The sequence below is a fragment of the Homalodisca vitripennis genome, chromosome 1 (genome assembly GCF_021130785.1).
Source record: "Homalodisca vitripennis isolate AUS2020 chromosome 1, UT_GWSS_2.1, whole genome shotgun sequence".
NCBI classification, from domain to species: Eukaryota; Metazoa; Arthropoda; class Insecta; order Hemiptera; family Cicadellidae; genus Homalodisca; species Homalodisca vitripennis.
The window spans coordinates 9,437,967-9,461,475 of NC_060207.1; the positions used below are offsets into that span (position 1 = coordinate 9,437,967).

General features: G+C 36.6%; 1 protein-coding gene across 2 annotated transcripts in view; it reads right to left on the bottom strand.

Moving 5' to 3' along the window:
* The window catches only part of LOC124356979 (LIM/homeobox protein Awh), a 103,060-nt gene that overhangs the window by 19,374 nt on the left and 60,177 nt on the right, over positions 1-23,509 (bottom strand). For both annotated transcript variants that reach the window (XM_046808341.1, XM_046808333.1), the window contains exon 2: positions 16,144-16,325. In XM_046808341.1, the coding sequence (XP_046664297.1) occupies positions 16,144-16,325 (182 nt within the window). The remainder of the gene's footprint in view (positions 1-16,143; positions 16,326-23,509) is intronic.

The following is a 23,509-nucleotide window of genomic DNA, read 5'->3' on the forward strand; positions in this document are numbered from 1 at the left end:
TGCTAATACAGATAAATAGTAACTTTCAGTACTTTATATTTGAAGTTTTATTAGTGTTTTTAATCAAACATTAAAACAAAACCTACTGAAAAGTTAGGTCTTGTCATTATTGTAGTACTTGTGTTTATTTAGCATACCTAATATTACACTCAACCTTTATGCATGCCAAACATTTTTATTCATATTTATGTTTTTATTGGCTCAAATATCGGCACTTATTGGGCTGGAAATATTAAATGTCTAACTGTCCGCACGATATGTCGAAAACAAACTGTCCGATAGACTTGACATTGTGCATTAAGCTATATTTCTGTATGAAGAACACGGAGTTCAATTGTGGTGCACGTCACTTAGTGGTATTTGGCTGAGTGTTCGCGAATATTTACATTGGTTTTATGGATAACCATGATGGTAAATTCGTACACAAACTCATTATACTCAGAAGAGAGTTTAACATGTGACATAAACACACATGTAGCTTAATTATCCCTACGTCCAACATGATTTTATGGAGACTTTGGTGTGTAGATGTGTATCACATAACACTGATATCAAACCCAATTTTATGAAAAAACATTTTAAATGAATGTATCATGGGCAAGATATCCCAAGAAAGGTTTTATCTGTAGACTTTAAATTTATCATGAAAAATTCATTTTTACATAGACAAGAATGAGTCCTATGATGTTGCTTATCCGACCACGGAATTTGGCTGACATCACCCATATTAGGCTGACATAATTTCCAGCAGGCTGACGGAATTTCTCTTTTGATTTCCGAGCGAAATATTTCTTTATCTATGATTATTTTTTATTCTGTCAATAATTTAATGAGCTGTAGACTTGACATATTGCATTCAACTTCTGCGAAGCCTATTACTCGACACGTGGTGTGAAGTATTCTTATTTCTTGATCTTACTTTATACCTATGTCAAAGGTGGTACACATTCGTGTTATATGCGTATTGTGCAGTGGTGTACAAGGAAAATGTCAAATCAGTTACTTGTTAACGATTGTAAATCAATACCTTCTGTGTTGAAGCTCAAAGTGAAGATGACCTGACTCATGCACACGAATAAGTTATGCCATTGTGCGGCACAAACAGAGCGCCGAGTCAGTCGTCCCCAGAGCCAATATGTGGCCTGTGTGCCTATGTTATTAGTTTAAACACACGTGACCCCTACACATATGGAGTTAGTCTCCGCTCTGATTACACCTTTCACGACCCTCGTTAGACGTAACCGAATAACCGAGCACAACTAATTATTGAAAAATTGAACCTTTGTTTGGCGCCCAAAGCGTTGTTCTTTCCCCGCACTCCTTGATTGGGAGCAAATCGAATAAACCCTCCCCTCCCCTCTGGACCTCCTTCTTCCCGCTTTTCCCGTCGCTTGTTTCAAATTCCCTGGAAACAAAACAACCCCGGATCGTGACTGGGGCGTCGATCTCACTGCCGCCGTATCCCATCCCTCTGCTGCCTCCCTCGGGACAGTGAGGGTTGCTGCTCTGTAGTCTGCAGGCGCAGCCACTGTAAACACATGTCTCTACTTCTGGCTTCAATCAGGCTTTTACCCGTGGTAGAGGTAAAGTTTCTTTGATACAGTGGCTATTCCTGTATTGTTAGTAAAACAACTAAACTGCACAATGAAGGAAACAGGGTCTTTCTGGACAATTGCTGTCGTTCAGTGATACAAAAAATCAGTAACACTACCTTTCGAGACCTGCAATCTCATCTCTTCCTCAGGTGAATAACTTACCTAACACATAACTACAATCTAGGTTGATGTAAAACAAATCATACCAGAGAGTTGTGACACGTAAAGTTAACAATTACAACAATTATGTTGTGTGTCAACTCCGTGCAATCTAAAAATGCACTTAATAAAAAAACAAACACCTAATTATGAAAACTGAACTCAAGAATACAAGTCACAGTAGGTCTACACTACATTATTTCGACATCAGAGACACCTATGAATTGGTGAAGTGCTGTCTGAATGTTTCATCAATTGTGCACCTGATGAGACAATAAAGATTCCTCTTCACCTAGACTACACTATACTTTGTAGTGTCGATGTTTCTGATGTCAAAACGATGTAAAGGTTCGTTTTGAGCTTCATCGTCGCCGACTTTCTTTGATCTATGCAGACGAGCATGACTCCAGATTCCAGGAGTCGTCTGAGACAGCGTCAGATACCAGACGCTGCAATAAAACGGAAGGTGAACTGGAACTTAACTCAAAACATAGAACTGTACAGAGAGTGTACTAATTAAATTAATCCTAGATGTATAAAAATACTGTAAAGGTAAGAAAGGTTATTAAAATAGCCATTTTACGACAAACAGGTACAGCCCACTAGGTCTAGAACGTGTAAACGGATTATATTTGTCCGTATTAATTATAAAGGTTCCGAAAGAAAAGAGACTCAAAAGGAATACTGTGAAACAATCACCAAACAAGGAAGGGGCAAAGAACGTCCAGATAATACACAGTTAAAGACAAGCACAATAGGAAGAGATGAAAACGAAATGTGTAATTCTTATGTTTGAGTTCTTTTTAACTTTATATCAGACATAAACCATCAGCAATTTCTTAAATGATTACTGCAAGATTCTTTTCTTGTGGCCTTATAATATTTCTACAAAATGATTTTTTGTACATGTAGATGTTTCCTTTTAGTTGTAACAGAAAAGTCTCTTCAAGCCATTACAATAATATTACATCCAATCTTGAATAACTGTTATTAGAAATAACAGGTGTTATAGCATGTTATTGGCAAGCCAGACCGAGCAACAATGTAACGTATAAGGCAAATAAGTGTCCAATTAATGGTAAACAATGGGATTGATTTGGAAATTATTAAGAAGGCCTGTATTTGTACCCGGTAGTTTCTGAAATTCTTCAGAAAACCATGAATACAGTAAACAACCAACTTTCCTGAAATGCACCACTCCAGAGTTTCTAGTTGGAGTTAGGTAGCATGTTGGTATTATAAATTTGAAAGCAACCTCGACATAGGTGTAATTCATAGGAGTACCTAATTCCAAATTTCGTTTTGTATGGGTTTTAAGTACTTGCAATCCTCTAAATTAAAAATATTTGTAATATTTTATTATGTTGGTGTTCAAGCTCAGTCATAAATTGTGGCAAATTTATTATTACATAATTGTGAAATAAAATGTTTTCTTTCTTTCTTTCAACTAACACAACTCTTTCGTAACACATTCGCAACACATTGAAAAAACGTAAGCTAAAAAAATCTTGAGCAATGTATAAAAGTTATAAATTATTCTATGAAGTACGAAGTTTGATGGAAAGACGATTTGTAGTAAACTGCAAATTTTATATTTTGAGTTAATTATATTTGGATAAGCTTCAAGATAGGAAGATCAGAAATTTTACTTTTAATTTAAAATATCTTGTTTAGAATTATACAGTTTTATGGCGTTCATGCTTTTAACTGTTCTGTGATTTAATTCAATAACTGCAGATAAAATTTGTTTATAACATTTATTTTCTTACGACATTTCTAACTGCATAATGTTTAAAAAACAATCCTTTGAAAATACGAAAAGATCACGCGGACCCATACAGGAGTAAATATTTAAACGTTTTCATTCAGAAGATGAAGGTTAGACCATGAACTAAATAACTTTTCTCGTACCTTTGGTATTTATATTAACCTATTGGCGATCGTAGGTAAAGTCAAGAAAGTCATTGCATAAAAAACAGAATTATTTTATAAAATTGTATTTACGTTTAGTCGATATGACAGCAAGTTATTTTTGCTGCAACTCAAATACTCCGTGTAACTTTAACATGAGCGCCAAAAATATGTACTCGCCTCAAATTAGCAAATTTTAAAAATGTTTGGAGGCCCGCGATCATACTAATCGCGACCGGAGAGCCAATTCGTGCACTCAACCTGACTTTACTTGAAATAGAAAAATCAATTTTTTATTAATGAAGTAAGAAATCGATCTTCAGCCGCATTAATTTTGGTATAGGTTGAAAAGGAGGGTATCGAAAAGATTTTATATGCAGCGAATATTTTTTCGGTTAATGATGTTTTTTTTAAGTTGATACAATTAACCTGAGTTTTTTGTTACAAAAATATGTCATAGTACAGTCAAACTGTCTGATAAAGAGACAAAGTCAGGGATCTGTATATGGCTAGCTGAAGCTGGTGTAGCGTTTCTAAACGTGTCTTATACATGTACCAAGCTAGGAAAAATAATCTAAGAAAACTGACTGGTTTACATTTTTAAACCTCTTGAATACCTTCCTTTTTCAACCTCCACCAAAGTTAACGCGGAAGAAGATCGATTTATTTTTTATGAGAAATCTCTCTATCAATTCCAAGAAAATAAGAATGTGTTCTAGTACAACGCGAATTGGCTCTGGACTTCTGACCTGTAAATATAACAAGCCAACATCGAAAAGAGTAAATAAAAATCGGTTCCACATTCGACCTATAGCTGGACGAAATTATGTATACGCATACGTAGTAATGTACTACTGTACAGTTTTGTTTATTCTACTTCCAGAAACAGACCGAAAGCAAAAATCTATTTAAAATAATCGTTGAAATTGCAATCTGTCATGATTGTGAGCTCTCTTTGTGAAGCGCTTCCTGAAATTTATTTTACTATCAAAACTTAAATGTATTTTCTATGCAATACTTGATAAAATGTTTGTTCCACATTATAAAAGGTGGGTTTAGTTTTAAGTACACTTACTTATTTTAAAATTAGAACATACATTTTATTAATTTTTGAATTGCTGATTCAATGATTAATAATTATTATAGAAACACCATTTAATACAAGAAAAGAATCATAGCCTGGGAATTCTACGTGTTATTTGTACATGGTCGTTACCGAATTAGAGGATTTAAAAGTAAAATATAACTAAACACATCAATATGGATTGATAAACACTCCACGACTGATTTATTTCCCGAAATTATTCTAATTATTACGAGATTGTCTTATTGGCTTATATTGTGTCTGTCTCATTACCACTAACACCATTAGAAGGTATAATATCCCTTGCCTACGAATCTTTACGAACTGTTACTGGTATGTGAATGTTGAGTTTAGCTCCAGTTCACATTCCGTTAAAACCTTTCATAAGCTATTTAGATTCTTACAATTTTGGAGAATTTCATCGCTTTAACGTTCACAACTATCTTTCACTATTATCATGAGAACGGATATTAAATTTCTTTTCAATTGAATTAAACTATCTTCCTACTTCTCTGACATCACTGAAAGACACATTCTAATAATTAATATTTTATTACTGCCACCTGGCAGTTCCATGTGCACATAGTACAAATATATGAAACCCATCGCATAAATTAAAAACGAACCATTCCGTTTTCCAAATCACCAGCGAGCTATGAACCCATGTCGTGCCGCACTGCTTGCCAGGCGGATGTTAAAGCTCGCTCGCTAGCTCTCGACCTGACTTGTACGAAAGACAGCACCAACACATCACGTCGTGCCGCACTGCTACCCAGGCGGATGTTAAAGCTCGCTCGCTAGCTCTCGACCTGACTTGTACGAAAGACAGCACCAACACATCACGTCGTGCCGCACTGCTAGCCAGGCGGATGTTAAAGCTCGCTCGCTAGCTCTCGACCTGACTTGTACGAAAGACAGCACCAACACATCACGTCGTGCCGCACTGCTTGCCAGGCGGATGTTAAAGCTCGCTCGCTAGCTCTCGACCTGACTTGTACGAAAGACAGCACCAACACATCACGTCGTGCCGGACTGCTAGCCAGGCGGATGTTAAAGCTCGCTCGCTAGCTCTCGACCTGACTTGTACGAAAGACAGCACCAACACATCACGTCGTGCCGGACTGCTACCCAGGCGGATGTTAAAGCTCGCTCGCTAGCTCTCGACCTGACTTGTACGAAAGACAGCACCAACACATCACGTCGTGCCGCACTGCTACCCAGGCGGATGTTAAAGCTCGCTCGCTAGCTCTCGACCTGACTTGTACGAAAGACAGCACCAACACATCACGTCGTGCCGGACTGCTACCCAGGCGGATGTTAAAGCTCGCTCGCTAGCTCTCGACCTGACTTGTACGAAAGACAGCACCAACACATCACGTCGTGCCGGACTGCTACCCAGGCGGATGTTAAAGCTCGCTCGCTAGCTCTCGACCTGACTTGTACGAAAGACAGCACCAACACATCACGTCGTGCCGGACTGCTAGCCAGGCGGATGTTAAAGCTCGCTCGCTAGCTCTCGACCTGACTTGTACGAAAGACAGCACCAACACACACGTCAGGGAAATGTTATCGATCGATTCTGAAGGTAAGATAACAAGAGCACGCCGGACGAGAGACAGACAGACGAGCGGACAGACGGGCGGAACAGCAACAGTGGACCATTTGTCTGCATCGACTGGCCAGATAAAATAAATGATCATAGACATAAACGAGTGACACACATTGTGAGTGTGATGTGGCCGGAGAGGGAAATAAAAAAGCGAATGTTTTCTTACCGCTGGGTGTTGGCTAGTTGGGCAAACGTTCCCAGTGAGTTGGCGTTTTGGGCTCCATTTGTCATCACTGACACGGTATCCCGCGGGACCCTGCCCGGAATGTACCACCTTCACGCCCTCCCTCCCCTCTACACCGCTCCCCTCCACACACACCACAAGGTTTTAAAGGTGGCAATCTTGAAAAAGTGAAAGGGAAATATTGATAAGTGTATCTAGTAAAGCACTAGGGGTACGCTCATACTTCCGGCAGAGTTCCTCTGGTTCTTTATTCCTCGAGGTTCCTCCAAACTCATCTGAGATCAGTTATGGACATCAAAAGGAATAACTCATGCTCTATAATTCGTCTCATTGAAACATCCGTAGCAGTTCTTGGACTATAACACGACAGGTAACAAGACAGGTATTTAGACAAGGTCGGATACGCCACATCAAGTATCGCTAAGTCTGCGTGGACAATTTTAAGTCTATAACTACACGTGTTATTAAATCACTTGTTAAAATGTTATATGACAATCATTATTACAGTTTCTAAAACGTATTTACAATATTCTGCGAGTTTCTAGTTGCTGTCATGGTTACCCATAAGACCAATGTTCACTAATGCTCAGCCAAATCCTATGGAGTGACATGTTCCACCATCGACCTAGATGTTGCCCATATAGAAACGAAGCTTCATGCAAATGTATAAGTCTGTAGCTCAGTTCGCTTACGAGACATCATGCGTACAAACTGAAATTAAATTTTTCCAACACCTGCTTAGTCAATGCCAATATGTCCCTTCCCATATCATCTGTCAAAACGATCATTGCACGGAATTCTCACTACCACACTCCACTCACCATGCAGACGTCTGCCCGAAGCTCTAGAGCTCTATTTGGAGAACCCTATCTTTCAGATATACCCTACAATATATCATTCATCAAATATAATAGATCATTCATGGGTATGGCGAGTAATATATAGTTAGAATAACATGGTAGAGAATAATAACACAAATATCGTACTAATTCGTATTGTACCGTACGATTAAATAATTAAAATACTTAAATTGGCATGCGCTGTAAATTTCTATGCGTTAGTGAATATTCCGTACTTTTATAAGAACGTTACGTTATATTTATGTGCAACGTAACATGTTTTACGGAATTTCAAAGTCCATAATATTTGAAAAATGTGAAAAAGGAGATATATAAATAAATATATTAAAGATGTTTGTTAATTCTGCCATTGGCATGAAAGTCTTATTTCTTACAACAGTACTAGATCCTTTGAGTAGGAATATTGCACGTTCATCAGCAACGTAAAAGTGGGAATTAAAGAATTTGTTTATTTTGTTTATCCGATAGTAAATATAATAACTAATGTAAATAATGTCTTGTATCAGGGATTATAGGCATTTTACGTTAAATTTTAAACGCAGTGTTATACCATTACGTCAATATAGTTTTAGTTTAAACATTAGAAATCTTACTATATGGACGATGTATTCAAATAATAAATAGCAAATTTTTATTTTGAATATTTTTGAATTCTCTGATAAAAAAAACTGGAGCAAGAAGTTAACTAATATGATTTGATACTTGTAAGTAAACGTAAAAAACATAAAGGCTGTACTGATGAGAATGCTGTTTTATAAACGTCTCATATAAAAAAAAATCAATATTAATTTAGATAATATATTTAGAAGATCATAAACATAAAAAATATTATCTTATAAACCTTCATATGTGATATGAGAATGCTAGAATATCAGTAAAATAATGTATTTAGTTTAACTACTTTTAAGTATTATGTGAAAAGGATTTGCGGAAAAGATAATAATATTTTATAAAGCATCCGAGATAATACTATTAGCGAAAATTATCATTTAAATATTTTTATATCTAGAACAGTTTGCATAAAGTACCGTTTTTGGATCTGGCTCATGTTCAACTCATCTTTGCTCACTCGTTTAGAAATTGGTTTTCTTACATGTTCAGTTTTGTTTACCCATATTTTTTGGAGAATGAGGGAGGGATATTTAAAAGCAAATGAACGTGTCTTGAGATGATGTTATTATATCCACATTACCAAAAAAGATTAGCAATTCTTCAAAGTTCTGGCGGAAGAAGTGACGTCTAGGACACCAAGTATATCATTAGAATAAATTCAGGGTCATTAGAGTGATTATTCGCGGTTACTTATTAAACTGGAACATACCCATTTCAAGAAATTAGCACACGAACTACATCTTTTATGCAATTCATACTAGACATCTCTTGCTCATTATTCCTTTAAATTCATATCTGTTTTATGTTTTATTTCTTCTTTCCCATACAATCGCGATCGTAAAAATATAGAAGATTCCTTTTTTCTGGACTTCCATTCCTTGGATACCACTAAATTCAATAGTAGCACTATTATCACCAACTATACCTAACAAACACTCATCTAGCTGCTACCTTGCTGATATTCTATTACAAACTAATCAACAAATTGTATTAATATTTACATTAATTTGAAAATATATATGCATTTTCGGTAAAAATATCATTTGTTTGTTTTAATTTTTTGTTAACAAATATGAAGAGTTCGATATAAAACAACATAACATTAAGACATGAGTACGAATAGAATTGTGTTTTAAAAGTTGGCCAATATTTCCTTTAATAATTGAACCATACGTAAGTTTAGCTTCCACTGCATAAAATATCACTTTACTTTACTTCTAGTAATGTTTTACTTTTTCTATAATAACAACCCTTCTACTTTGTTCAGGAGTTTTGTTATAATTCCAAAATCAAATTTTGTTGTCTAAATACGTATAATGCACTTATACAGGGTGTACATAAAGTCCTGCACGGGTATAATATTTTCTGAACGATAACAGATAAATAAACAAGATTTGGTACATCAATACTACACCTAAAAATCTACTTTTTGAAGGAACTATCAGTTTTCTGTAATATCATGGGGGACGTCCCGCAAGGAGTCAGAAGGAAATCTTAAATAGGAGCATAGGTCAATATGGACATCATTTTAAAGGGCTTATCTAGCAGAGTTTAATGCCGCAAACCGCACTCAAAAAGATTGATCCAGTACAAAATGGCGGCTGTTCAAAGATTTTACTTGGTTACATTTTATTAGTAGCCATAACCCCAGTAAAGCAAAACTGCAACCAAACAAATACTGCAGCTAACTACTACATTATGCTTGTCAGTTGTACAAAAGTGAATTATGACATTAGTTATCCTCAAGGGTTACAAATTTGGTCCTAATATATTGATAACGGGGAAAACCTGATAACAGTAACAATTAGAAATCTCTTATCTTGGGTCGCAGTTAGGACTTTAGGACTTTCCTATTAGCCAGTCTATTCATAGTAGGCTATTCTAGTTTTCTTGTTTTAGCAGTGCTGTCCATCCATTTTATCAGTGCGCTTTAGTACAAAAGAGTTTGTCGTATTGCTTGTAGTTCTTCAACTACACTATGTCGCTTGACGAACGTGAACGTATAACACTTCTTATGATGGTTGGTTGGGGAAATAACAGACGATCACACGAGGAAGCATGCCATTTAATTTAATGACTACTTTCACGAGAGGCAGCCAATTTCTAGAACAACTGTAGGGAGAACTGTTCAACACTTTATGAAAACAGGAAGTGTTTCCGATCGTCATAGGTCGCTGAGATTTCTAATTGTTACTGTTATCAGGTTTTCCCCGTTATCAATATATTAGGACCAAATTTGTAACCCTTGAGGATAACTAATGTCATAATTCACTTTTGTACAACTGACAAGCATAATGTAGTAGTTAGCTGCAGTATTTGTTTGGTTGCAGTTTTGCTTTACTGGGGTTATGGCTACTAATAAAATGTAACCAAGTAAAATCTTTGAACAGCCGCCATTTTGTACTGGATCAATCTTTTTGAGTGCGGTTTGCGGCATTAAACTCTGCTAGATAAGCCCTTTAAAATGATGTCCATATTGACCTATGCTCCTATTTAAGATTTCCTTCTGACTCCTTGCGGGACGTCCCCCATGATATTACAGAAAACTGATAGTTCCTTCAAAAAGTAGATTTTTAGGTGTAGTATTGATGTACCAAATCTTGTTTATTTATCTGTTATCGTTCAGAAAATATTATACCCGTGCAGGACTTTATGTACACCCTGTATAATACCCTTAACATGCACTGATAAAAATTATGGCAGGTCTAAAGATTTTCATAACTTAGAAATTAAACCTGAGAACGCTTAATTCGGCCGAGTGACCAAAAAAGGAAGAGGCATATAAACATTGTAAAACCAAACCAAAAATATCCCGCCAACAATCTAGATTAAAAAAGAAAAACAAGATAGGTGTTTTAAAGTTGGAACAAACAGAATATGACGCTGGACTGTTTTATAAGGTATTTTTTTATTTCTAAACATATACATTGTTTGTAGGTAATAACACTTACGCAAAGATTCGGGTAAATAGTGCAACATTCAGTTTAAAACTCGATAAGAGGTTTCGTAAATTATGCTGAATGGCATTGACAAGATACAAATGTTCTATCGATGAACAAAGGTCCTAAAGTATGGTTGTAATTGGCTATGAATTTAATTAAATATTATAACTGAATGGGTATTTATAACATGCAGTAGAGATACAATCTATTGTTTTTGGCTGAGCGTTAGCGAACCCTGTCACTCGAGTGGTTGAAACAATTTATTCCATCTATCTGTCCATCTGCCTGTCTGTGTCTATCCAAAATATTTCTCAAGAATGAAAATAGGATTGCAGATTTGCATGAAACCGTCTATATAAGCAACATCGTGGTCGATGGTGACACGCATGTTACTTTATGGGATTTGTTTGAGCGTTGTTGTATATTTTTACATTGATTCATGAGTAATGGGTAATAGCAACGAGAAAATCACACGAGGAAATAAATTTGTAAGGAAACTGAGTATAATTATATGGCATTGTAACATGCGCGGTAGTGGCACATGTAGGTCCAGACTTAAAATATTACATACTAGCTCAGCGTAGCCTGCCTGCTACGCGGTTTGCAGAGAGGCGTACCTACTCCTACCTTGTATTTTATTACATGTTTTACTATAGTTATTACTCGTAACCAAGACTTAGGCAGGGTTAGGTGGATTAATTTAACTTTTCTCTTGCAATGAAAAAATAAAACGAGTAAAATGTTTAGACGATTATTAATTTAATAAATTTAATTTAAGGAAAATCCGTAAAAATAATAATGATACAATTCAAATTTATGCGACGCAAACTTGTAAATTTTAAAAATAATCAATGGGTCCTTAAATTATTCGTATTTATAAAAACCACGGAGTGATAAATAAGATTCAGGTCTCTCCAGGTTTATGGGGCGGCGTGACGGTTTAAGTGGGAAATAAAAAGGTGAAAAGATTACACGGCTATCTGTTATAGGAGGATAATGGGTATCAGTTCCAGTAGAGCGGCCAGCCTCCAGCTCCATACATCTGTGAAGGGGTAGACTATTAGAGGCTCTACGGGAGTAGATGGGACGGCCTGGGAAACCGGGGACAAAGCTGGGTGTCAGAGGTGTATGATAGATGGACTCCCTCACACCTACAGAGTGTCCCAGAAACTGCTGAGACATTCGGATGGGTTCATGATTTAGTAAGAGTGGTCGTTTCCCTCAAGATGTGGGGTTGTAATGTTGTGTGTTGTGGTCAATATTAAAATATGGATGCAACCTGGAGTTGCAGCTATCGCGAATATATAAAGATTTTCAAACTTGAGTGAGAAACTGATTCTAAAGGTTCTGAAATGCGTTCATCAAACATTAAACCACCAAGAGGACGATAGAATGTTATGCTCAATTCCTATTGTTTTTTCTTGTTTTTATTTAAATATTGTAATAAAAAGTTGTATTAGATTAGTTGCAATTTTGAATTTTCGACAAAAATGTAGTAGAAGATCATTCTATTGCCAATACAAAAATGACTTGTCGACTTTGTCCAGTTCTATTACGATTTTATAAGCGCTTTATTTTGGTATATCCTTCCATGACTCTATTATCGTCATAAATAAACCCTAAACATAACCCCTTTATAAGTATATATCTACGTACACGAGAAATCAAGTTGAAAGTCTGAAAGTTGAAGGAATCGTAATTGTTTATTTCTTTATGACTTTCATTTATGGTTTGTGTGTAACAATTTAACTCTATGAGTCATTCACTGGTAGACTATCATTGTTACTGGCAACTTATACTTTGACATATTTTCAGATGAAAAGGTCTGTAAAGCATTGTGGATGCCGTAAAATATTTTTATACCTCTGTTTCAGAAGTTTGAGTAGTTTCCGACCTTCTCTGCTATAAGGCCCGGCAGTACTAGTGGCTATCTCGATTTTAGCTCCTCAAGAAGAATGTTGAACCAAACTCTTTTCGACCTAGTTGTATTAGTTGAATAATGAGAGATGTCTTATTCAAAAAATAAGATTATTAATAAGCATCCAAAATATGTTTAGTTTTTCAATATTTTTACTGTTTGTTTAGAAAACAATATTTCAAAACATTTTTGTAGCCTACTAACTATACACTTCACAAAAAAACAAATCCTGTTGCGATCATATTTATTAGTCTAATATTAATGAGTCATCGCCCGTAATATTACGATCAAAAGTAAGGAGTGCAAATGTCTGAAGGATGACATTGTTCTCAAAGTAGTTTCTTTAAAGGCGACTTTTTACTTTAAGGAACTTTATATAAAACCACACATTTGGACTATATAATCATTAGAAAATTGAAATAAACCGGCCATGATAACCGTTATGCTTGTGATATTGATATTTTTTTTATTTGTACAACATTCTCTGGAGTGAATCAGAACGTTAACATTGTACCGATACGAGGCGCGACCTGACGACGGAGACTTGAACGCCGGGTAACACAGGTTGCGCTCGGACGACGTTATAACCCCGATATTTACCACAGTTCTGGGCCAACTTTACCTAAGAATAAGGACGTTAACATTTTAACGATACGAGGAGCGACCTGACGACGGAGACTTGAACGCCGGGTAACACAGGTTGCGCTCGGACGACGCTTATAACCCCGATATTTACCACAGTTCTGGGCCAACTTTACCTAAGAATAAGGACGTTAACATTTTAACGATACGAGAGCGACCTGGCGGCGGAGATTTGAACGCCGGGTAACACAGGTTGCGCTCGGACGACGTTATAACCCCGATATTTACCACAGTTCTGGGCCAACTTTACCTAAGAATAAGGACGTTAACATTTTAACGATACGAGAGCGACCTGGCGGCGGAGACTTGAACGCCGGGTAACACAGGTTGCGCTCGGACGACGCTATAACCCCGATATTTACCACTGTTCTGGGCCAACTTTACCTAAGAATAAGGAGGTTAACATTTTAACGATACGAGAGCGACCTGGCGGTGGAGACTTGAACGCCGGGTAACACAGGTTGCGCTCGGACGACGCTATAACCCCGATATTCACCACAGTTCTGGGCCAGCTTTACCTAAGAATGGGCGAGAATGCTTGTCAAGTCAGTGATAAACAGGTGCCTGCCCGTGACGGATACCTCAGACAAAGATGACTTATGCATATTTATAGCGGAGATGCGTTCGTAACCTTCTCAATTTGTCGTGGCGGTGCCTTTGTGGCCGCGGGCCCGCGGTGTTTACCCAAGTAGACGGTAGAAAGTCCGCTGCCGCCGCGGCCGCTCTCCGAGTGACTGGCAGATCTGCACAAACTGTTTTGATATCCCACTTAGAATGTGCGGCCCCAAACTGTAGCAACCCTGCATCACGTGACTGTACATCACGCGCTCACGATGGCGAATACAGCAACTCCAAACAGCGATTACTCTTGATAAAGCACACGTCTGCTATATTCATTTATTGTAGTACGGTCTCATTACTCCTAATGGCACAGCACCGAAAACTGAGTTTGTGTCACAGCACCTAATACCATAGCTCCTAATTCCACGGAATGGCCTTAGAGAATCACAGTCCCGACATAATAGCGAATCGGTTCTATAGCACCTAATACACTTTTGTAGCATTGTTCATACCATATATATATATATATATATATATATATATATATATATATATATTCACGAAAATATTTCTGTGATATTAGTAGTTATTAACCCGCACATTGTATAATATAATATTATAAGTGTTTTATGTTTTGAACTGGTATAATTATAAGTCTAAACTTTAGTCAACCCACCTAGTCTGCTTAGGGATTGGAAAATGTTTCACTGCCTTGGTGCATCTAGTTAATGTGTAGGCTCACGTCCGCCATTGTACTTGTAAACAATGGGCTGAGTGTTTCGTCTTCTTATCCACAGAAAATGGATCTTCTATATTCTAACTAAAAACGTCCTTTCTAATTTAGCAACATTCTCATGGAATACATTGTATTCCCAGTTGTCAAGTAATTAACCTACAATACTTGTGTTCGTTCTTCCAGATAAAGGCTGAGAACTTTCTCGCTTCGCGGTTTCCTGGTTCGGTGGTATGGAAGCTCCAACCATATCCGTAGTCAGTTGATGGAATGAATTATCATTTTTGTAACACACTCCATTTTCTTTTACGGATAATAGGCCATTAGATCATTGACTCGAAAATGTGTAATCGCCCGCCGTAATTTTGTTGGCAGTATATTCCTATATATTGTTGTGATCGTAGAATATATTTTGAGTGAAATCCGAATCACTGCAATACATCCGTATATGCTGCACTAGGCTTGGAAGCTTGGAAACTTCACTTAAATGTCAAAGTGTATCAACATTTGCACCACTACTCTTGTTCTAAAGCGTTTTAAGTAAAAACGCGTGTCAAACTGTCATTTCTATTTGCTTCTTTATAACAGAAATGTGTCGGCTAATATGTATTACTTTGGACACTAATATAAAATAATATTAATTAATTTAAACGTTTTATATTGAGTGAATTTTAAGCGACCTCATTTGATATTTTTAAGACATACCACATTTAACGTGTACAAAATGATAGCATAACAGATCTACGTTGTCTCTGAATATATTTCTGAATAAAACAGCATTAAAGTCAAAGTTACATTAAAATTGATTAAACTCTAACCAATGGACATATTTAAAGCGTTGTTCTTTTTCTATTTTTATAAAATTAGTTTTTTACAAAATCAAACTCTAAACTATATACCGGTACAACTCTGTTTATTATTACTTTTAGATTTTTTTAAGTTATTTTTTGTTATGGACTTTCCTAAGGAAATACAAAAAAAATCTATGTAACATTTTTATATAAAACTTGGAGCGTAACAATAAATGCATACTGAATTATATATTCCAAAACTAAACTGTTCTAGAGGTACTCGCTGTCAATCATACACATAAAGCATATCTATTATTCGGCCAACCTAATTTAAAGTTTAGGCTACTAATGCTCGGATAACAATGTAATAAAGAATAGTATAACAGTAATATGAAACTCCAGTAGTTTTATTATGGTTCCCATGAATCCATAAGTAAGTATTAAAAGGTCATACAATACTTATCATAAAGTATTCATTAATATATTCATAAAATATCATAAGTAAGGTTTTTCTAAGATGTGTGTAGGAGTGCGAGACTTACTTGGCATAATCGGCCTTGCAGTAGATGGAGTCGTCTTTAATGAAGCAGGAGGGTTGTCTGTCAAGGGCGAGTTGGCAGACGCAGCAGCGTAAGCAGTGGGCATGCCAGGACCGACCGCTCACTTGCAGCAAGTACTTGTCGGTGATAGGCTCCGAGCACGCGGCACACATCCGCTGCTCCGTCTGCAACAGGATCAGACGTGCTGAGTATACAGAACAGAACGTGTCTACAGAATATTCCACAAAATATGGATGAATCAGGAACAGACATGATGAGTCGGTAGGAAGAACGTGTCTACAGAATATTCTATAAAATATGGATATGGATGAATCAGGATCAGACATGCTGAGTCAATAGGAAGAACGTGTCTATAGAATATTCTACAAAATATGGATATGGATGAATCAGGATCAGACATGATGAGTCAATAGGAAGAACGTGTCTACAGAATATTCTACAAAATATGGATATGGATGAATCAGGATCAGACATGCTGAGTCTACAGGAAGAACGTGTCTACAGAATATTCTATAAAATAAGGATATCGATGAATCAGGATCAGACATGCTGAGTCGGTAGGAAGAACATGTCTACAGAATATTCTATAAAAGTATGGATATCGATGAATCAGGATCAGACATGCTGAGTCGGTAGGAAGAACGTGTCTACAGAATATTCTTTAAAATAAGGATATCGATGAATCAGGATCAGACATGCTGAGTCGGTAGGAAGAACATGTCTACAGAATATTCTATAAAATATGGATATGGATGAATCAGGATCAGACATGCTGAGTCAATAGGAAGAACGTGTCTACAGAATATTCTACAAAATATGGATATGGATGAATCAGGATCAGACATGCTGAGTCTACAGGAAGAACGTGTCTACAGAATATTCTATAAAATAAGGATATCGATGAATCAGGATCAGACATGCTGAGTCGGTAGGAAGAACATGTCTACAGAATATTCTATAAAATATGGATATCGATGAATCAGGATCAGACATGCTGAGTCGGTAGGAAGAACGTGTCTACAGAATATTCTTTAAAATATGGATATGGATGAATCAGGATCAGACATGCTGAGTCAATAGGAAGAACGTGTCTACAGAATATTCTATAAAATATGGATATGGATGAATCAGGATCAGACATGCTGAGTCGATAGGAAGAATGTGTGTACAGAATATTGTATAAAATATGGATATGGATGAATCAGGATCAGACATGCTGAGTCGATAGGAAGAACGTGTCTACAGAATATTCTATAAAATATGGATATGGATGATTTGTATCTAAATCTCCTACCTTTCCCCATACTGTGGGTCTAGGTGTTCCGTTACTTACGGCACTTGTAAGAGGGATGTCTCAAAAGTGTTTATGATCTGGATCACCTATGAAGGTGAAATAGAAGATGATTGCTAGCAAACCTGGAGAATTACATGCTACACAGATTATACACACTTGTGCATTTGTTTATTGTGTATAATTTATTTCTGAACTGTAATATTGCATAAGTATTTTGAGTAGATACCCAAATCACGCGCTCAAAGTAATCTAAGATGCTAGACTCTCATATATATATTTTTTTTTTCAATTTACTAACTGCCCACACTACTTGTAAAAGTGGTCAGTCAATTTCCAAAAATGATAATTTTCAGAATTGTGTTTATATTGGCTGGAAATAAATTCTTTTATTTATTCATTTAAAACATATAGGCGGAATTATACGGTTTAGGAGTTTTATACCATTTTCAATTTATCCTTTTTCCCGTCTTTTTCCATGTTCCCCCGAACATTCTTTTCTTTTAGTCGATACGGATACAACTAGTGGAGTAAACAACACTGCATTTGGAGCAAATTAAATATTTGCTATCCAGTGGCGTAACTAGGACTTTGCTTTGGGGGTTGGATGGGCTAGAGTGAAGAGCACAGTACACCAGGGTGTATTGAATAAATCTGTATACATTTAAATATAAATTAATTCGTCATTCAAAGTAAAAAATTTTATGATATATTTCGAACAAGTTTTACGCTCTTAAAACTTATAGGTGTTAATTTGTTCTGAGAAGGTTATATCCTTCTCGCCCCTCTTGGTTACGCCACTGTGAATCATACAAGACTTGATGAGTTGTTACACTTTGGTAGACTAATACATTATCAACGTTTCTACCTTACATTGCGTATTAAAACTTTTTTCTCACACTTGTCATAACCTTCCAGAGGACCACTTTCGAGGTGTATCGTCTCATCGGTTTTGAACTATTAATCACTTCTATGCCTTGGATAGCTTTCAATTGAGCAGTAGGAGAGCTTATTTCATTGAATACAACGTCTAAAACTTATTTATAGGCGACAGTTCGAATGTATCGGTAGCAGGTTTTACCTAGAACTACGCTACTCTACCACAGTCAATGAAGCTGAAGGTCAACTTATCCATTACTCAGCTGATGTGATAAATTACTGACGATCGCTAAGAATATCAAGTAAGTAAGGGATGTCTAGCATTCATTGAAGCTTTAAGAGTTACCTACCATAAGTGAAAACCCCATGTTTTGTAGTTACATTTCCAAATAGTGACGACCCGTTGTTCATTCAAATTTCTCACAATTTTTTCTCCTCCTTTTTTCTTGTAATAATCTTTTTGTTGTATTTTAAGTTGTAGAAAGTTTGCAAATGGTGAATGTAGAGTTCAAGCATACTGTATTTTAAATAAAGAAGAAGTCCGTTAAGTTACGATTCAGATAATCTAGGAGTCTTCGCGAAATGTCAAACAGAAGTCACCGCCGACGACTGATTTATGTGCTTTTTGAGTACACACTTTTGTCAGCTCTTTTATTGAATTGTCTGGAATCAGACAACGCCACATATTTTGAATTATATAAGTAAGACGTTAAATGGCAAATAAAATGTCAACATGAAACGCTGTCAGAGACCACGACTGCCAACAAGGTTATAGCCTACATTCTGGAGAATTACGCCTATAAAAGCCCACGCAGGTGTCAGTGTCACTCACTAACCTTCCGCACGTAGGAGGAGAAGTTTGGCTCGAGGTCAGGGATCAGTTTCAACAAATGTATTAGGCAAACTCTGCAGTGAGGTTGGATTATCCGGTCCAGGTATGGGACATTTTAGGAAAATGTATTGGAGAAGTTCTGCAAAGAGCTGAAACCCTCCTCCGCATGTTGCCTGCGCAGTGCCAGATTTCCCCAGAAGTCGGGTGACGCAAGAGGCTCCTAGTGGATTATTCCAAAGGTTAAGCAGATAGGACTGTACGTAGCGGTACTTCGAGATTGAGACGTCCGCGTCCGCCCAGACTGGACGATGGAAGGTCAAAATTCAATCAGGAAGTTTGGCAATTCAATTACAAGAACATGACAGGTGTAGAGAGCTGGGGTTCGACTGAAACACGGACTCTGGGTCGTAAATCACCGAGAAGTCATGTTCTGGATGTGAGAACTGCCGAGGCCGGTCAGGGGATTGATCGATCACCCGATCTCCTCCACAGCCGCCGCTCTCCACTCGTTCGCTCAGCTCTTTCACCTGTCGCTGTCGCTCGCCCGTATCTGCTGGTTAATGGAATTTTGTTCATCTTGATAAATTCTCTGAAGACTCTGCGGACCAGTTCGACGGTTCTCAGAACACTACCAGCAAATTAAGAGAACAAATCCGAAAGGAATGCGTATATCCTGAGTACAACGATGGCTCCAATCCGTACCGCAGGATTACTTTTCTTTGACTCGTATGAAATTAACGATTTATTTTGAATAAGGGAGAGAATTTACTAGAAACTTATTAAAGAAAGCGTGACTTTTGCCATTTGTAACAAAATTTCTTAATATAATATAATGTTACATTATAGTTGGGTAAATAAGACTCAGATTGCATTGTAAAAAGCACACATTATAGTTTTTTGTTTTAGTTATGTAACGTGTTAATTTCTCCTAAAAAAGAAATCGATCATCATCCACGCTGAGGCGAGGGTTGAAACGAGGAGGTATTGAAAAGGATACTAAATATATCAAATATATAAATATATCAAAGTTTTGCATAGATTACATTTTTAGCTTATTTATAGCCAACCGTTAGATACATAAATAATAGTTACATCAGGGTCTGACAACGAGTTGTCACTTTCTGTCAACTTCTTGTTGCTGATGTAGCTTTTATTTACACATCTACCGATTGAATTTAAGTTTGCCAAGCTGAAAAACATAAGCTGTGACAAATATTTAATGTGGTATTTGTGATAAGCCTCTCACTACCTTCCCACTTCAACACTCATTAAGACAAGCGTGCCTGAAGGTTGATTTCTCTTAGGAGAGATTCTTCCATCGAGTTCACAATACTGTGTGCTTCTAAAATGCAATCTGACTGTCATTAGCTCTCGGATTATTGAAACAAGTATGTTCTCTACGGGTTATGTTCCTGAAGCATTATACACAACCATTGAAATGTGTTGCACTGGACTTCGATAAAAATATATCAAGCATACAAGATGCCAAAACTTTTACTTTTGATTTCAACCGAGAACCATAGAGATACCTTGGTTTTTATGTTTCAACTCTGCGGAAAACTTTTAGACCTTCGTCTTTCCACTCAACAAAGAACCGTAGATATCACCGATTAAAACGTTGACACTCAACATGGAACTATAGAGATCAATGACGTTTTCATTTCCATTAAGCGGAGAACCATAGAGATCACTGCCTTTTAAATTTCCACTCAACAGAATACTATATAGATCGCTGACTTAAACATTTCCACTTAACAGAGAACCCTAGAGACCTCTATGACTGCTCATTTCTAATCAACAGGAAACGCCAAATTCTTCATCCTTCCACTCAATAGAGAACCAAAGAAAACCTTGATCTACACCTTTCCTCTTTTTAACTCAAGCACTTTGGCATCAAAGTTGAATCGTAAAGTTGTATTGTACTGACAATGATTCTATTTTATTTCACCTCCACCAACGAAACATATCAGGACTAAATGAAGTTACTAGTCGTCCAGTGCTCAAAGGGTCCGAAGAGAATGCGACCCAGGAGTGCTGATGATAACGATCTGTCGATTATGACAGCTGTGGAGATCCCAGCGGTGACTCACACGTCGAGTATTTTCGAAACCTAATCGACCCTATAAAAACTCGCGGGGTGTCGAGAGGGCATGAGAGAGGTGCGCGGGCAAGATTGTGTCCGTCATTGAGGTGCGAACAGTCTGGCGGCGCGGCCGGGCGATATTTATCCAAGGAGACCTGCAGTCGTAAATAAATTGCCGACTGAAACATATGTTTTGTGGGTCGACTTGTAATGATACTGCACTGCAGTCGTATCTCATGGGTTTTCATCGTTTGTACTAGGCGAGTGGCCGGGCAGATCGTCGCGGACTCCCCGCCGCGCCTCGGTTGACCGCCGTGACCCCGCCCGGCTCCCCTCAGCTCCATCGATACCCATTTTATATCCCCGAGATTTATATTTCTTATTATTTATAACATACTTTAAATTCCGATGTGGACTTTAGCTGCTATCGCTGTACACACGACCTGTCTACGGGTTTTGCCGGGAGATCGTAAACAGTAAATATGTGCCCCGTACATGCTACGTTTGAGGTTTAGACATCACCGTTTTATTACCGCTTTATGATATTAAAGTACATAAAGCGTATGAGATTACAGGCGTGTGTTGCGTCCACGTATGAAGAGTTTATCTTCAATATTCTATTGATTTAATGACACTGGCATAATTTGAGGGACGTTCGTGTTTACATGAAATTGTAATTGCAATACAGTTTGAGTAACAGAACTGCGAAGTAATTTGATATCACACAGTCGTAAGATTTTGAAGGCAAAAGGCAGCACAGAGAAGTCAAATATTTTATTAAACCTAACGTCCAAGAAAGAAAAGCATTAATAATTTCTAAAAATATACGAGCATAATTTATGACACAAATTCGTTATAAAAACCAACATACAATGCAGAACTTTAAAACAAATAAATATATATAAAACGCATACTTCTAAATTTATAAATTAGTCATTAATTGCCTTTACTCTAAATTTGATTAATTCGTGATAAATCATATTTATAGAGATATGATATATTTCCAATTATATAAAAGTTGCTATTGTAACATTTTATTCAGTTCAGTTTTATTAATTGAATACTATTTGGATGATAACATATTTTTATACAAACCGTAGATATTGAGCAGTTTATTCCTGTGATATTTAAAATTTATATTTATTTATGATATTAACTTATGTATATATATATATCATTTATATTTAATTTATATATAATATATATTTATATTTATATTATTATATTTATGTTTAACATTCCAAAACCCAAAAATCCTTGAAGCTTGAAGCATAGTTTTTGTCGTTAACGTAATCGTTGATAAAAACGCCACAAAACTTTAACCATTATTATGCGTTAGTACAATTTTCAATACCGAGTTCTTCAACTATTCGCCGCACAATTATTACAATTAGTAATAGTATTGGAACATATGAGATTCTCATGAAATCCATACAAAGATTTATCAAAAAAATAAATCGATCGTCACTCGGGTTTGGAGTTCTCGAAATGGGAGAGTAATGAAAGGAATGAAATACAAATGATACATGACCCTCAGTCATATTTTTTAACTTGAAATTTTGAAATTTTAAAAGGTCAATAAATTTTTAATTAGATTTAAAACTTGTTGTTTTCAGTTCTTCATCTCGATAACGACACCGACATGACTGATTAACGAATTTAAATATTTCAAGTCAAAATCAAATTAACCATAACAGCATTCATCAATTTATTTCTTATAGCACATTCGTAATTTATTTCACAAACTCTGCATCGTGTTCTTATGCACCTTAAGATCATTTGATCTTAACTTCTACCCTTCAAAAAATTCGGCTGAAACCCTGTTTAATAAAATTGGTGTTAATAATTAAACGTTTAATATAGCGGTTTGCAACATTACACACCGAAGATGACTTAAGAGCTCTATTCGAAACTAATGATGAATTTCGATTTCGTCCAGTCAAGAATAAAAATTAAAATGGTACTTAAACATAAAACTTTTTCATATGATTGTAAAAATTGCAGTCTTAACTATGACTATTTCGTATGAAAATGTGTTCTTTATCAGTTCGCGAGTTCTCGAGTTATGAGTTTTAAAAGTTGAGTTTGGATGAACCACGTCTAAACTGGTTCCTTTGTCGCTGCTACCGACGTAAAAACTGGAATTATTGTTTATAAACTATTCGCAGTGTATGTCTAAACGCAGACATGAAGCTAAAACAACTCTGGTTATTGTAGCTCAACTAGTTAGTTTATTGAAGACTCTGGGAGCAATTGGAAAAAC